Here is an 18,072-nt window from a genome sequence, read left to right as displayed (position 1 = left end):
AAATTGCTTTGAAAGGTGGACTGGGTGCTGACATTGGTGTATAGCTTCCCAAGAGGAATACTTTGAAGGTGACTGTAATGATAGCAGTGAGTATGGTTCCATGTGGGAATCAAATCGGCAACTCACTTGTTCAGAGCTCGTTCTCTAACCAACTGAGCTATCTGGTCACCCGTCCTTCCTTTTGAAGGGTAAATAATACTCCATTGTATGTACAGACCACATTTTGTTTATTCTTTTTGTCAGTGAACTCAGCAGTGAGTATCGCTATGGTATGTCGCACTTTTTCTAGGATGAGTTTGCTAACTTAATTGTCCAATCTCGTATCTGCTATTTGTATATTCAATTTTTTTTAACTTTTGAGAGAAAACTTAAACTTTAAAGGAACTTAATAAGTTTTTGATAAATGGAGAGTTACTCCATAGTTAGTATTATTAGGTGATTTAATGTTTTCTTATTGGAGTAAAAATACATAAAATTTACCATTTACCTATTTTTAAATATATAGTTCATTGACATTGTTACATTCATGTTGTGCAACCATCACAGCATTCATCTCTAGAACTTTTTCATCTTCTCTCAACTGAAACTCTGTACCTATTAAGCACTTTCTCCCCATTATTGTCTCCCCCGAGCATCTGAGCAACCACCATTCTGCTTCCTGTCTCTATGAATTTGACAGTTCTAGGAACCTCATATAAGTAGAATCATACTTATGATTCTTATGTTCTTATGAATCATACTTCTGTTCTTTTGTGACCAGCCTATTTCACTTAGCATAATGTCTTCCAGGTTCTTCTATGTTGTGGCATGTGTCAGAATTTCTTTCCTTTTTTTAAAATAAATTTTATTGGGGAATATTGGGGAACAGTGTGTTCCGCCAGGGCCCAAAAGCTCCAACTTGTTGTCCTTTAATCTAGTTGTGGAGAGTGCAGCTCAGCTCCAAGTCCAGTTGCCGTTTCAATCTTTAGTTGTAGGGGGCACAGCCCACCATCCCATGCAGGAAAATTGAACCGGCAACCTTGTTGCTGAGAGCTGGCGCTCTAACCAACTGAGCCATCTGGCCACCCCTCCAGAAGCTCAGAGGCAGTCAGCAGCTGCTCATTGTCTTCAGTCTAGTTGTGGAGGGCGCAGCTCACTGGCCCATGTGGGAATCAAACTGGCAACCCCGTTGTTCAGAGCTCGTGCTCTAACCCACTGAGCCATCTGGCCACCCTTCCTTCCTTTTTAAGGCGGAATAATACTCTATTGTATGTATAGACCACATTTTGTTTGTTCATTTGTCAGTGAACACTTGGGTTGTTTTCTATCTTTTGGCTATTGTGAATAATGCTGCTATGAACATGGCAGTGCAAATATCTATTCAAATGCTTTTAATTCTTTTTGGTAAATACTTAGAAGTAGAAATGCTGAATCTTACATATTCTTCATTGAATACTTTTAGCATTCTAATTTTATTTTTTAATTACACTTGTATAGAATTTTATGGTAAAAGAGTTAACATCATGTTGTGATCATTGATTAGAAAAGACTTACATTGTGATGCAACATAACGACTATTTTAAAAGCAGTAATCGAATCACCTATAAAATCAAAAGTTGTCTGACTACTACTCTAAACAAATTTCTGTTGTTTTGCCTGATTTTTTTCTTACGTTATTAAAGCCTTGGGGTTTGAAAAACAAGTAGTAAAAAAGGTCGGATCAAGTCTAGGAGATGCAAATACACACTTTAGGAAGAAAACCTACAACCGCATATTATTTACTTAATTTATGATTTATTGGATCCATGTAGATGAGCTTCAGCTAAAACTACTTTGCTGATGACTCCCAGATCATTATAGCCCCACTCACTTTGCTCAGCTACAGATCCTGTGTGTTCAACTGCTGTCAGATTAAGCCAAACTCATTGTGTTCTATTTCTTCCAAAAGTTTATTTCTCTTAATACTCTGTGGTCTTTGATTTTAGTTTGTAGTTTTTAAACATCCCATATTTTTTACATTATACATTAATGCCCCTGCACTGCTTTTTTTCATGCGAAATCTAACTTTGTAAGAGAGTTGACAAATGAATGATCCATTGCATGGAGTGAGATCTGTCATCCTACAATTTATTTTCTAATTATTTTGTTATCTTTGTTTCTATAGCAATGTTTTGTATGATTACTTTAAATTTTTATTTTTTAATTTTTTAATTTTTTTTTTTTTTTTTTTTTTTGCATTATGCCAGTGATTTTCAACCAGGAGTTTTGTCCCTCAGGACATTTGGCAATGTCTGGAAACATTTTTTATTGTCATGACTGGGAGGCTGCTGCTGGCATCTAGTGGGTGTGTCACTGGAGGCTCACAGAGATGTCCAAGAGAGGACTCAACCCAGAGCCTCAGTGACTGGGTTCTTGTCTTGGTGCAAGAAAGAATTCAAGAGTAAGACAGATCCAGGAAGGTGAAAGTGATTTGAAAGTACACATTTGACAGGAAAGTGCAGGCAAGCTCAGAGAACAAGTCACGCTAAGGAAGTCACAATCAAGGGTATTTATCCCTCCCAGAGCAGGAATTGATGTTCCATTGTCATGGTTCATTCATCTCCTCCCTGTGGGCTGGACCCTCCATTTCCCACGTTTTCTTCCTTATTTGGTTCCTCAGGAACTGTCATGGCGTCAGATGCATGATGGGAGTTGTATAACCTGTCTGTAAATGAGACTGTAATTAGCTAAAGGTCAGGTCCTGGTCATAGGGGTCAGCCTAGCTGGATCAAACTGGTTCTTATTTTTCTCCTGTTGCAGGTATTAGAAACAGTCATTTGTTTCCAGGGAGGCACCTCTTGGACCCTGGAGAGGGATGTCAGTTTCCTAGGCTGTCTGTCCTGCCTCAGGGGACAGAGGGCAAGGATGCTGCTAATAAACAGCTTACAAAAACAGCTTCTGAGGACAGCACAGCCCCACAACAAAGAATTACCGGGCCCAAAATATCGACAGTGCCAGACTTGTAAAACCCTGCATTGTGCACTGATGAAAAAGAATTTAAAATGAAAAAACGGGGTTCAGTGACACCTTTCATTTATGTGACATTAATAGAAATCTTTGTTAACCTCTCTGCTAACTTGTCATTTAATTTCTACTCACAATCTCTTTGTCCTGTTATCTTCACTCACTTTTTAAAAATCTAACTTTTAAAAAATTTTAACTATTTATATAAGCCAACTTTGTTTTTCTGTAACAAGGTCTAGATAGGTATGAAATAATTAATGAAGTTTACATAAACTGATTAGAATCAGATAACCCAGGGTGTAGTAAGTAAAGGGTGTTTATTATTTCCAGAGGAAGTGTTCCAAGAAAAAAATACTGGTGTGGTTTGTTGTTGTTTTTTTGCTAAAGTGGTTCATCGCCTTGAAAATGTCTTTGAAAATAAAGTACATAAAGGAAATAAATAAAAAGAAATCCCACTCATTTAGTGAATCATGTCTTTTTGATGGTTTGGCTTTATTCTTTCTCTGAATTTGATGATCAGAAAATTTTTCTGTTTCTTTTCTCTGATTGTTACTAGGACACTCAATCAGTTATCGGGAGTCCCTCAACTCGTATAGCACCTCATATTATTGGAGCAGAGGATGATGATTTTGGTACTGAACATGAACAGGTGATGATATTTTTCTGAAATACAAATCATTAGTTTTCTGAGATATTTGTAGCAAAAATTAATACTTTCTGGAGATTGACATTGTATTTTGAAGGATTTGAAGCTAAATCTTAAATTAAGATTAGTTGTTTAATTGCATGGGTAATTGCCTATGTTAGCTTTAACAAATAGAAATGACTTTGCTTTTAAAACTGATATGAAGTCATTGGTTTATATCTAAGTACTTCATTTTGGGAGAGGGAGGTACTATTGTAAAGGTTGTTTTTTCTGTTTGTTTACATTTCAAATTCCAGTCATTTATTGATGGTATATAGAAATAGGACTGGATTGATTCTTGTCCTTGGTCTTGCTAATAAATTCATATACTACTTCTAGGAGCTTTTCAAAATAACTTTTTGGGATTTCTCCATAGACAACCATGTTGTCTATGACTAGAGACAATTTTTATTTCCTTGTTTCCAATTTGTTTATCTTTTATTTCTCATTAATTGCCTTTATTGCACTGACTAGGACTTCCAGTATGAGGTGGAATTGGATTAGTGGACAGGATATCTTTGTCTTATTCCTAATCTTAGGGAGAAAATATTCAGTGTTTTATCATCAAGTATGATGTTAGTTATAGGTTTGTTTGTAGATACTTTTTGTTATAGGTTAAGGAAGTTTCCTTATATTCCGAGATTGCTGAAAGTTTTTATCATGAATGGATGTTAAATTTTGTTAAATGACTGAGATGATTATATGTTATTTGGGGACCTAGTCTCCTAATATGGTAGATTACATTGATATTAGCATATTGAACCAGCTTTATATTCCAGGGATAATTGGTCATAATGGATTTTCCTTTCTATATATTGCTAGATTCAGTTTTCTGTTATTTTGCTGAGGATTTGTGTGTGTGTTAATGGGATATATTGCATGTAGTTTTTTGTTTTGTTTTTAATTTCTTTGTCTGGTTTTGATAGTTGTGTAATGCTGGCCTCTTAGAATAAGTTAAGAAGTGTTATCTCCTTTTGTATTTTCTGAAAGAGATAGTATAGAATTGGTATTGTGTGTTTAGATTAACTTTATTTTCATTTTAATTTATTTATATGTGAAAATTATATGGATATTTTGATTCTAGTATGACTATTACTGTTTTCTGTTTCCAACATAGTTAGGGAATATCCAGGTATTCTAGGAGATGTCTTACTTAAAATCATACAACTCTATTTCCTACCACCGTTTCTGCGATTAGCCCAAAAGAAAAGGAAAACAACTATTTCATTATTAGGCAAAAGGCTTTCTATTACATTTTTAGAAGTGTTGTTAGACAATTTTCTGCATACTGATTTGTAGACGTCTCAGCACCTTGATAATCATATTCTAAACTTGCATTCTCCCAAAGTGGTCTTTTTTGTAGCCTATCCCCAAGAGATTATTAATTTTCAGATGGAGAGATTCCGTAGCCTATGTTGCTAATAAAGTGTAGTAGTAAAATTTTTAAATCTTGCATTTTTTTACGGTAAATGAAAGTGAAATTTGGATCGTTATGTTTAATTGAGTTTACATTACATTTTGCATTTGTGTTGGAGTTACTGATGTATAATTATTTCTTTTTCTAGATCAATGGGCAGTGCAGCTGTTTCCAGAGCATTGAATTGCTAAAAGCTCGCCCTGCTCACTTGGCTGTTTTTTTACACCATGTAGTTTCACAGTTTGACCCTGCAACGTTGGTAATATATTTTACAACTCAACCAATTCAGAGTTCTTACATTGATCCATAAACCATAAAACTTTTCACTTCTGCAAGATAAGTGGACAGACCTCTATCAGTTTTTTTTTTTTTAAATTATTAGTTTCAGGTATACAAAGCAATGTAATAGTTAGACATTTATACCCTCACAAAGTGAAAAACCCCCCCCCGTCCCCAATCTCTAGTGCCCCTCTGACATCGTATATAGCTATACAGTTCCACTGATGCTTTTCCTTATGCTGTACTCCATATATATATGTATATGTGTGTGTGTGGGTGTGTGTGTGTGTGTGTATATATATAAAATTATAGTTGACATTCATTATTATTCAGCTACAGGTGTACACTGCAATGGTCAGGCACCTACACCATCCATGAAGTGGTCTCCCTAATAAGACAAGTATCCATCAAATAATCTACAAAATCTTTACAACCTTACTGAATATATTCCCCAAACTGTCTTCCGTACCCCCGTGGCATCTTGTGGTTACCGACTGTGCTTTCTAATCCCCTCACCTTCTACCTCATCCCACCCTCTTTCCATCTAGCAATCAGTTTTCCATACATATAAGGATAGATATGAAAGATACTTAAAATATTATTAATTTATTTTTTAAAGACTTGGTTACATGGTAATAATTACATTTTTTATGGTGACCTACCTGTTCCAAACATTCCTACTCTATGAAAATCTAACAGATTATATTTTTCAGGATTTTTCACTTTCTCTTTCCATTTTCTTCTCTACTATAGCTCTGTTATCTCTACTCGGACCTTTATAAACAGACCAATTCCAAGGAGAATCGTAGCGTCTTCCTTGAGTTTCATCAATTCTTCCTGGATCGATCTGCAGTAAGATACCAACTTGATATTAAGATCTTAGTTCTAGTACATTGAATTATTGGCCTCCTGTGGTTTTGGTCTTTACTGTGCTTTGTGACATCTATTATATCTCAATTGTTGATTACTTTTGACTTATTTTTTATCATTTCTGTTCTTTAATTAAACTTTATTGGAGTGACAATGATAGGTTTCAACTGTACAATTCTATAATACATCCTCTATATATCACATAGTGTGTTCACCACCTTGAGTCAGTTTTCCTTCCATCACCATATATTTGATCCCATTTACCCTCATCTACCACCCACCTCCCCCCTTACCCACTGGTAACCACTAAACTATTGTCTATGTTTATAAGTTTTTGTTTGTTTGTTTCTTTGTTTTGTTCCTTTGTTGCTTTCAGTTTTATATCCCACATATCAATGAAATCATATGGTTCTCGACTTTTTCTGTCTGACTTATTTCACTTAACAGAATACTCTCAAGATCCATCCATGTTGTCACAAATGGCAGTATTTCATCTTTTCTTTTGGCAGAATAGTATTCCATTGTGTATATATACCACATCTTCTTTAGCCAGTCATCTATGGAAGGACACTTTGGTTCTGTCCATGTTTTGGCCACTATAAATAAATCTGTAATGAATACCGGAACACATATATCTTTACGGATCAATGGTTTGAGACTTTTTTGGGTGCATACCGAGGAGAGGGATTGCTGGGTCATATGGTAATTCTATTCTTAATTTTTTGAGGAACCTCCACGCTGCCTTCCATAACCGCTGCACCAATCTGCATTCCCACCAACAGTGTATGAGGGTTCCTTTTTCTCCACAGCCTCTCCAACACTTGTTACTATTTGTCTTGTTGATGATAGCCATTCTAACTGGTGTGAGATGATATCTCATTGTGGGTTTTATTTGCATTTCTCTGATGATTCGTGATCTTGAGCATTTTTTCATATGTCTGTTGGCCATTTGTGTGTCCTCTTTGGAGAAATGTCTATTCAGGTCCTCTGCCTATTTTTTAATTGGATTGTTTTTGTTGTTGTTGTTGAGTTATGTGAGTTCCTTATATATTTTGGGCATTACCTTATCGGAGGCATTGTTTCCAAAAACCTTCCTCAATTAATTGGTTGTCTGTTTATTTTGTCGATGATTTCTTTTGCTCTGCAGAAGCCTTTTAGTTTGATATAGTCGCATTCATTTATTTTAGGTTTTACTTCCACTTGCCTTAGAAGTCAAATTCATAAAATCCGCTTTGAACCCAACGTTCGTAAGTTTAGTACCTATGTTTTCTTCTATACAGTTTATTGTTTCAGGTCTCCTGTTTAGGTCTTTAATCCATTTGGAGTTAATTTTGGTACATGGTAACAGATTGCAGTCTATTTCCATTCTTTGGTCCGTGGCTTTCCAATTCTTCCAGCACCAGTTACTGAAGAGGCTTTCTTTTCTCTGTTGTATGTTTTTGGCTTCTTTGTCGAAAATTATCCATATTTATGTGGGTTTATCTGGGTTTTCAATTGTATTCCATTGGTCTGTGTTTGTTTTTCTGCCAATATCATACTGTTTTGATAATTGTTGCCCTGTAGTACAAGCTGAAGTCAGGGAGTGTGATACCTCCAGCATTGTTCTTTTTTCTTAGGATTGCTTTGGCTATTCGGGGTCTTTAGTGGTTCCATACAAATCTTCATTCCCAGTTCTGATTCCTTTTATTTATTTTGCTTGCCTGATTACTGTTACTAAAACTTCCAGTACTATGTTGAAAAGCAGTGGTGATGGGGACAGCCCTATCTTGTTCCTGAACCTAGAGCGAAGGGCTTCAGTTTTAGTGTTTCACCGTTAATTATGGTATTAGCTGAGCATTTGTCATAAATGGCCTTTATTATGTTAAACTGTTTTCCTTCTCTGTCTATTTTTGTAAGTGTTTTAATCATAAATGGATGTTGAATTTTGTCAAATGCATCTATATATAATTTTCTGCGTCTACATAATTATATGATTTTTGTCCTTTATTTTGTTTATGTGGTGTCACATTGATCGATTTGCATATGTTGATCCATCCTTGTACACCTAGGATGAAACCCACTTGGTCATGATGTATAATCTTTTTACAGCATTGTTGCATTCGATTTGCTAGAATTTTGTTTAGGATTTCTGCATCTGTATTCTGCATCTGTATGCTAGAATTTTTGTTTAGGATTTCTGCATCTGTATTCATCAAAGATATTGGTCTGTAATTTTCTTTTTTGTTTGTTATCCTTACCAGGTTTTGGTATCAGGGTAATGTTGGCGTCAAAAAATGAGTTAGGGAGTATTGTCTCTTCTTCAATTTTTTGGAAGAGTTTGAGCAGGATTGGTATTAGATCCTCTTTGAAGGTTTGGTAGAATTCACTAGTGAAGCCCTCTGGTCCTGGACTTGTGCTTTTGGGAAATTTTTGGATGACTGATTCAATTTCCTTACTGTTCATCGGTCTCGTTAGATTTTCCAGTTCTTCATGATTCAACCTAGGAAGGGTATATGTTTTTAAGAACTTGTCCATTTCTTCTAGGTTATTGAATTTGGAGTATAGTCCTTCATAGTATTCTTGGATGACCCTTTGTATTTCTGTGGCATCTGTGGTGACCTCTTTCATTTCTGCTTTTGTTTGTGTCTTTCCTCTTTTTATCTTAGTTTAGCCAAGGGTTTGTCAATTTTATTAATCCTTTCAAAGAACCAGGCCTTTGTTGCATTAATTTTTTCTATTGTTTCTTTGTTGTCTATTTCATTTAGTTCTGCTCTGATTTTATTTCCTTCCTTCTGCTGACTTTTGGTTTCTTTTGTTTTCTTTTTCTAGTTCTTTAAGGTGTAATGTGAGGTAGTTTATCTGGATTTTCTTCTTTTATGAGATAGGCCTGTCATGATATAAATTTCCCTCTTATTACTGCTTTCGCTGCATAACAATAATTGGTAGTATGTATTTCATTCTCATTTGTTTCTGTGTACCTTTTGATCTCTCCTCTTATTTCTTCTTTGACCCAGTCGTTCTTTAAAAGTATGTTATTTAACCTCCACATATGTCTGTTTTTTCCTGCTTTATTTTTTCAGTTGATATACAATTTCAAAGCCTTGTGATCAAAGAATATGCTTGGTATGATTGCAGCCTTCTTAAATTGCTGAGGCTAGTTTTATGTCCCAACATATGGTCCATCTTGAGAATGTTCCATGTACACTAGAAAAGAATATATTGTCTGATGTTCTAGGATGAAGTGCTCTATAAATGTCAGTTATGTCCATTTCATCTAATGTTTCATTTAGGGCCGATATTTATTTATTTATTTTCTGTTTGGATGATCTATCCATAGCTGTCAATGATGTATTTACGTCCCCTAGTATAATTGTGTTTTGGTCAATTTCTCCCTTTAGTTCTGTTAGTAGTTGCTTTTGCTTAGTATATTTCAGTGCTCCCTCATTAGGGCCATAAATATTGATGACCGTTATATCTTCTTGTTGTATAGTCCCCTTTATCATCATGAAATGTCCATCTTTGTCTCTTGTTACCTTTTTTATCCTGAAGTCTGTAGGCATATGAATTCTCACAGTAGGTTTAAGGTATATGTATATATGTTTGGGTTTATACATGTGTATAATTAGGATGAGGGGAAAAAAAGAGATGCAACATTTATGTATAAGGATCCAATAGATAATACTTGCATAATTGAATTGTGATTGGCCTCTTTGACATTTGGAGGTACAAGTTTAAAAAGTGGTGGAAAAGATCTTATTTACTTCAACGATAATAGGGTTTCATTTGCCAATAAAATCTTAAGGTTTTTAACCTAGAATTTTATTATTGCCTAGCTATAGGGTAAAAGCATTAGCCCTTAATGCTTTGTGGATAATCATACTTCATGTCCTTAGTCCTTTCATATTTGCAGTACTCTTAGATGACTGTTCCATACCTTCTGTCTCCTAAAACCTCCATCATTTCTTCTCCTATCCCTTTTGATGACCTGGCTGTTTCTTATTTAAAGTAGTTTACAGAAAAGAACTTCTACCAGATAACATCACCTACCTTCATCATACCTTATATATTGTGTTTCCTTATATTTACTCAAGAACGTTATTCAAGCAAGTATCCTCCTCCTCTCCTACATCATGTTTTTTTTTCAATCATTCACATTAGCATGCAAACATTGTTAATTCTCCTATCCTATCCTAGCGTAAACAAACACACACAAACATTTTGGCTTTACTTCTTCCTCCTGCTCTTGCCTCATTTTCTTTGTATTCCTTTACAGAGTTGCCTACATATTGCTCAATACCTGCTCAGTGAGGCCTTTCCTGACCAACCTATTGAATCCCATTCACTTTGTCACCTTTCCTGTTATTTTTGTCCATGTAACTTTTATTTATTTGTTTTGTTTGTCTGTATTCCTGCTCTGCTACCCTGAATGTAAGATTCATCAGGGCAGACATTTTTCTTCTGTCTGTTGACTGCTATTTCCCCAACACCGAATAGATCCTGGAACAGAATGGTTACTCAGAATTTTATGGAATAAATTAGGGTTCTGATTTTACTGCCATTGTTTAAAATACCAAACATTTTATATATTAAATAATTTGCTCCCATGAAGAAATAACATTATAGTAAAGTGTATTTGAATTTCATATTTCTTAAAAGAGCTCCATGCTCAGTTAAAAGTTTGTTTTGCTACTGATCTGTACAAGCTTATCAACATTAAAGTGTAATAACCCTGATTAATTTCCTAATTATTTTTATGCCACAGGTGATAATTATTTCATATAAATACCCACATACAGAAATGAACATTTATTTACTTGTTTGCATTTGTGTTAGAAATACTTTTAGGAAAGTTAATTTGAGCCACAGTGTAGCAATTTCAGTTAGAGAAAGCTTTGTAATCCATTTCCTATTCTTCAAATGAATATTAGAGATATCAATTTTAGCAGTAATTTATTTTCAAATGTAAAATCTCAAATCTTATAGGAATTGTTTAAATTCTGAAAATATATGACTTAAGTAAATATACAATACGAAGTAAGTATGAAAAAGTTAAGATATTTCCTGTAAACGTGAAAAAAAACTATTTTTTAAGACATTTCCCGAATTGATGGGAGGGAAAATACAACTATCTGGTGTAATGGGGTCAGAAACTGCAATTATTATGGGGAAAATCCTAGCTAAGAAGAACAAAATTATGGCAGTGTCATTAATTAGTTCAGTACTAAATACTACAGAAGGCTTCTGCAGTTTTAAGACTCCAACCCTTCCACATCAACATTCAATATCTTATCATTGGGTGTGTGACTATTATGGGGGCTCTTTACATAGAAAAGTGACTGGGAATATCGTGGTCTGTAGTGGGAGTATCTCAAATACAGCAGATAAAAATCATGGTTATGTATGAGTAAATTTTTCACGTGATAGGTAGTTTAGGTTTTACCTATATTGATTCAAATAATGTATAACTGATTATATTAATGAATGATTCTAGAAAGCCAAAGCCAGTAGGAATAAGTAAAGCACAGAAGCATTTAGTTATCTAGTAAAATGATTATAGATATTTTCTTTATAGCATGATGCTTAGGAAAAGAGCTTACGTTCAAGTTTAAACAATAAAATGTTCCAAAGCTATGAAATTTTGATGGGTGGAACCCATTAAATGAGCTTACACATGAATATGCTTATAAAAATGGGTATCCAAGTTCTATCTCTTAATATAAGTACTTATCCACATCTTGAAAAGTCCTTAGTGCTATCTCACTTTTTGTTTGCATTTTTGTTTTAGCACCTGAAAGTTTCTGTTCCTGATGAAATATCAGTAGATCTCGGTAAGTTTGGAGCATCAACATCCTGGAGAATTACATCTTTGTAGATTTGTAACTCAGCTCATTTCTAAAGGTTTTATCGTCATATGGTGACTAGCAGGTCATCTGAATCACAACAGACAGTCTATAATACATTTAAGTGTAAATGAAATCTGAATTCTGGAATGAAATACATAAATTGAATTGAACAACCTCGTTTTCTTACTCCAAGATAAGTTTGCACCAAATAGCACTGATATGTTACCAGTTATAATGCACAGACTGTACCTTTAGATCAAATAATTCCTCCCCTTTTCTTTTTGCAGAGAAAAGAAGGCCCGAGCTTATTCCTGAAGATCTGCATCGCCATTATATTCAAACCATGCAAGAAAGAGTCCACCCAGAAGTTCAGAGGCACTTGGAAGATTTTCGGTAAACTTGGTGATAAGGGCTGGCTCTTATGGTTATTCTGAATTAATTTTCTTTTTAGGGAAAGGTTACACATTACATCTTTGGCTTATCGTATGGTCTTTGTCACTGTTATTAAAACACAATGAACATCTAGAATCAAAGTGTTAGAGTGGTACTGAGAGTTCATATTTCCCATTCCATACAACTTCAGGATTTGAGCTCAGTACTATGTCTGTGCTGTGTTCCTTCAGGATACGTGTTCTGTTGAATGATTGCCTCTAGAATTTTTTTCCTCTGGTGTCCTAGGTGACATAGGCCCCAAAATAGTAAACTGGGACATTTTGTCTGTTGCTAGAAATTCATAGCTATGGAAACTCTGATGAAACATCTCCAAAGGGAGATCGTTTTTCTCTACATTTTTCTTTTTCCCTTTAGGCAGAAACGGAGCATGGGGCTGACCTTGGCTGAAAGCGAACTGACTAAACTTGATGTAGAACGAGAAAAGGACCGGGTAACTTTGGAGAAGGAACGAGCATGTGCAGAACAGATTGTTGCCAAAATTGAAGATGTGCTGTAAGTAATAGGAGTATATGTAGAAGAAATTCCCTCTCTACTGAGATGCTAATAATGCTGAAAGTACAGTCTGAACAAATTGTGTATGTGGAGGTACTTATTTTGTCATAATACTTGAGAAACCGGAATTGTTTATTTGTGATGATATTTTAAATAAAGCTCTTGAGTTTCTTTTTCTTGGTATCGGTAAAATGAGTAACTACAAAATTTATAACTGATCAAAAACAGGTTGAATACTTTTTATTGGTTTCAGTTCATAAGCTTTGGAAGTTTTTCTTGCTGTAAAACATTTGTAGTTGATGACATGAGTATGAAAAGCATGTAATTTCTTTGGGGATAAGACTTTTTTTTGGAATTTTATTCCATATGACAGAGATTTGGGTGGGTCCCAAAGCATTCAGCTCTGTTTTATTATTTCAGGTAAATGAGTTTAATAGCAACTCTTTTATTAAACTGTAATATTTTGTTATTAAATGTTTTTGTATTTAGGATGACTGCTCAGGCTGTAGAAGAAGATAAGAGGTAATACAACTTTTATCCTAGAATTTTAAGAAAAAAGAAAACTACTCTTTCTCTTGTCAGTCCTAAATTATGTTTTATTTCTTTAACTTAAAAGAAATAAGTGACATATATTTTATTTGACTAATATTCTAGTGTCTCAAGTAGAATCCTTTTCTGTTTGTAATGAATAGATACCTTCTTAATTTTTACTTGATGAATGAATTCTAAGAGTTTCATCATTGAGGTTTTGGAAGTAATTTCCCGTCTTTATTATACCCACTTTCCTGTCTCAGTAGTCTTATTTTACTTAATCCTTTCTCCTCCAGTTCGACAATACAGTATGTTATTTTCGTGTACATGAAGCATTTGGGAGTAAAAGTAAAAGAACCCCGAAATTTAGAGCACAAGCGGGGTCGGATTGGATTCCTTCCAAAAATCAAGGTAAGACTAGAATGATACCAGTGTGTTCAGGTCTCTGTGCTCCTTTACATTTGATGGCAGTGCTTTCCTTCTTAGTATTTACCTTTTCAGCAAATTAGTGTTAGACATGCTAATAGGTATAAGATATGGTCCCTGTTCTCAAGGAACTCAAAATCTAGTGAGAAATTCAGACATTTGACTAATTATTAGGCAATATGAAGAGTGAAAATGATTTACACAGAGGGCTATTCCCAACTATGTTGTGGCCTTATCCTTTTCTTTTATGGTACCTGTCACAGTTTGTAATTATTTGTGTTTTTGTTTAATTTTTGTTAGATCATAAAGCTTTCTGAGGGCTAAATCTCCATCATTGTATCCCCAGCTTTTAGCATAATGCCTTCACACATTATGAGCTTAGTAAATATTTGTTCACTGGATAAACGAATTGTTTGTTATAAAACTAGCTTTTTATTTTTCAAAATTATCAGCTCTAAAGTGTTTGAAAAGGTATCTTAAGTTTGATGTGTATACAGTCCTGTTTGCCAACTTCTAGTGAGCACTGTGTGTGTGTGTCTTTCATTTACATTTAACCAGTTTATTTCAAATGACCATTAGAATTGCATTTCTATGTTTGAAAGCAACAAAAGAAATCTGTTATGTATCTCTTATCTCTTTGATTATACCTTGATACCAGCAAAGTATGAAGAAAGACAGGGAAGGCGAAGAAAAAGGGAAACGAAGAGGATTCCCCAGCATCTTGGGACCCCCAAGGAGGCCAAGCCGTCATGACAACAGTGCAAGTATGTTGAAGTTTGAGATGCTGCATTTCTACCATTCCATGCCACCTTTCATTACAGGCTCATTTAGCTAAAATGAATTGCTGGAGAAAGGTGTTCTAGACATGATTCCACTGAACTTCCAATGTGCCTTGCTTTCATTCAGTGATATTTCTGAACTAAATTCCCTCTTGTGGCTACATAATTGTCTTAAACATCTTCTTTAATGGCAGTAGAGCAGTCCATCAATTATCCATAACATAATTTATTTACCTATTATGATTTTGTTTGCATTCAAGTTCTGATTGTTAAACAAAAAAAAAAAAAACACCGTGCATGGATCTTTTCACCATACTTTGTTTAATCTCTTTTTATATTTATGTTACCCACTCTTTCCATAATTCTACGTTTCTTCACCTCTTTGTTGCTCTTTGTTTCCTCATCTTCCTTCACCCTAAGGCCTAGTGGAGAGAGATCAGCCTATTAGAGAAGGCTGCAGAAGAAGTAGGGATGAAGGTACTATGGGGAAGAAGCTAGGTCATGTAGTGGCCCACAACTCAGGCAGTACCACATTTGAATATATTAGCATGGTTGGCATGGCGATGGTGTTGTGATATAGTGATGCTGAATGCCCTACACAATGAGGAATTCTCCTTCAAATGCCATTAGTACCTTTGTTGAGAAACACTGAGAAAATGAAGGAAATTTTTAGAGAAGTTGAGGAAATGTAGCATTTCACAGATGCTGACCTTGAATTCCAAGGCATACAGAAAAAGAAATTTTGGAATTTAAAAAGGAAGAATTTTAGGATTAGTAATGTACAAAGCCGTGTGAGGATGTGCAATACTATGGGGGATGTTGACCTGAGAGTTTTTAACTTCTTGTGGTGACCGATGTGAGTGGAGATAATGAGCGGGATAGGGATTAGTCTGGATGGTCTCTGAGGCATATTGTGATGATGAAGTTACGAGTGTTAGGGAGAAGCAGGAGCTTCTAAGAGCCCACGGAGCTAAAAGGCTTCTTCACTCTTCACTCTTACAAATGAATATAGCTCCGTATGTATCTTTGTCTTAGCATTCCCTCTTCCCCCTGCCATTGCTCCCCTCATCTCCATTTCTCATGATTCATCTTCCTCTATTCTTCTCTCCCTCCCTCATCTTCCACCATCTCCCTCCTTTATCTTCTTTCCTCTTCCACCTTCCTCTACCTTTCTCCCTCCTTTCTGTTTCATTTTTCTATCTTTCTTCCTTCCCTTCCCTTTCCTTTTCCTTTCTTCCTCACTTTGTAATAATCAATCTTATATTTTTCTAGGGCCCAACATGTTTCAGACATTTTGCCAAATCCTTTACATTATCTTTTTTTAGCTGTTTTACAGCACAAATTGTTGACCATTTCTTTCTGTTCAGTTGGCAGAGCCATGGAACTACAGAAACAGCGCCACCCTAAGCACTTAACCACACCCTCATCTGTGAGTCCTGAACCTCAGGACTCTGCTAAGTTGCGCCAGAGTGGGTTAGCAAGTGAAGGAGCAGACATTGGATACCTGCCAGCCAATTCCATGTCCTCTATGGTTTTAGGGGCCACTCTTTCCCAGGAAGGAGGAAAAGAGAATGATATGGGTGAGCTGTAGTTCAACTTAACTATGTATCAAGATTTTAAAACAATCACACTGAGCAATAGAGCGGGAGATTATTACAATCAAGACTGAATCCCAGTTAAATTTAGTTTTAACATTTTAATATTAAACCACTAATGACAAATCTATGCTGAATGGTAACTTTAAGTTCTCATCCATTCAAAAACACTTGCTGAGCTTTCTGTTAGGCATTAGCTTCATACCAGACGTTAGCATACAATAATTATACATAGATTCTTGCCCCATGCCCCTTAGTCTCATGGAGAGATAGTCACACACACTTACAAATTCAAATTGTGCTAAGTCCAATAGAGGAAATGTAAAGGAAGTTATTGAGGGGACTAGTCAGTAGGTAAGGGCAGATGTTGAGGGTCTAAAGAAGACTTTAAAAATGAGAGATACTAGAGACGTTTTTAAATGCTAAGAGGAAACCAGTTATGAAGGACAGGTTGAAGATGAAGGCCGATGAACTGTGTAACTAACAGAACAAAGTTTTGAGAAGGAGAGAGGAGATAAGATGCAGAGTATACAAGATCTGACAATTAAGTTTGCTAACTTGTCACTGTGCACTTACATTGGCAGCACTGTGCAAACAGCTCGGTAAGGTTTCATAACCCTGGTATATCAGTGTCTCACACCTGTGTTTGTGTTGACATGTGGCAGTGTCTTGCTGAGTGGCATTCCTTATTGTTGTTGCGTGTTTTTATGCACTGTTCCGAGAATGTCTGAGCTTGAATTAGAGCAACGAAGAAACATTAAATTTCTTGTTAAACTTGGCAAGAGTGGAAGTGAAATCATGGACATGTTAGTCCAAGTTAATGCCATGAAGAAAAATGGCAGTGTACAAATGGATTAAATGGTTTTCTGAGGGGAGGGAGCGCATCACTGTTGAAGAGAGGTCAGGCGGCCAGTAACGAGCAGACCTAACGAAAACATTGCAAAAACTTATTGAATTGTGCGTCAAAGTAGTCGGCTGACTGTGACAAGTAAACATCGATAGAGAAACAGGAAAATCTTAGCTGAAAATCTTGGCATGCGAAAGTTGTGTGCAAAAATGGTCCCGAAAGAGCTCACCAATAAACAAAAGCAAAGGAGAGTCGAAGTTTGCCAAGACCTTTTGGAGAGGCAAGACAATGTTTTGGACCATGTTATCACTGGTCATGAAATGTGGGTGTAAAAATACGACCCTGAAGCAAAGTGTCAACGTGCACAATAGAAGTTCGCCAATTCTCCCCGATTGAAAAAGTTCTATCAATCCAAATCAAGAGTCAAACGATGTTTTTAACCTTTTTTGATGTCAGAGGGATTATTCATTATGAATTTGTACCAACTGGACAAACAGTTACCCAAGCTTACTGTTTGGAAGTGGTGAAAAGGCTCTGCATGAAAAAGTCAGATGAAAATGACCTGAACTTTTTGCCAACAATTCATGGCTCTTGCACCATGACAATGCACCAGCTCACCCGGCATTGTCTGTGAGGGAGTTTTAGCCAGTAAACAAATAACTGTATTGGAACACCCTCCCTATTCACCTGATCTGGCCCCCAGTGATTTCTTGCTTTACCTGAAGATAAAGGAAATATTGAAAGGAAGACATTTTGATGACATTCAGGACATCAAGAGTAATGCGATGACAGCTCTGATGGCCATTCCAGAAAGAGTTCCAAAATTGCTTTGTAGGGTGGAATAGGTGCTCGCGTCAGTACATAGCTTCCCAAGGGGAGTACTTCGAAGGTGAC

General features: G+C 35.7%; 1 protein-coding gene across 1 annotated transcript in view; it reads left to right on the top strand.

Moving 5' to 3' along the window:
- ARHGEF12 (Rho guanine nucleotide exchange factor 12) overlaps positions 1–18,072 on the top strand; it is a 181,538-nt gene that overhangs the window by 107,538 nt on the left and 55,928 nt on the right. The window contains 10 exon segments of the mRNA XM_033102250.1: positions 3,539–3,631; positions 5,233–5,343; positions 6,117–6,215; positions 11,998–12,040; positions 12,343–12,448; positions 12,863–13,000; positions 13,490–13,522; positions 13,828–13,942; positions 14,616–14,721; positions 16,104–16,316. Coding sequence (XP_032958141.1) covers positions 3,539–3,631; positions 5,233–5,343; positions 6,117–6,215; positions 11,998–12,040; positions 12,343–12,448; positions 12,863–13,000; positions 13,490–13,522; positions 13,828–13,942; positions 14,616–14,721; positions 16,104–16,316 — 1,057 coding nt within the window.

The sequence above is a fragment of the Rhinolophus ferrumequinum genome, unplaced genomic scaffold (genome assembly GCF_004115265.2).
Source record: "Rhinolophus ferrumequinum isolate MPI-CBG mRhiFer1 unplaced genomic scaffold, mRhiFer1_v1.p scaffold_58_arrow_ctg1_1, whole genome shotgun sequence".
Lineage (NCBI taxonomy): Eukaryota > Metazoa > Chordata > Mammalia > Chiroptera > Rhinolophidae > Rhinolophus > Rhinolophus ferrumequinum.
The sequence above is the reverse complement of the archived record's forward strand: the minus strand, read 5'-3'. Positions and strand labels throughout refer to the sequence as shown.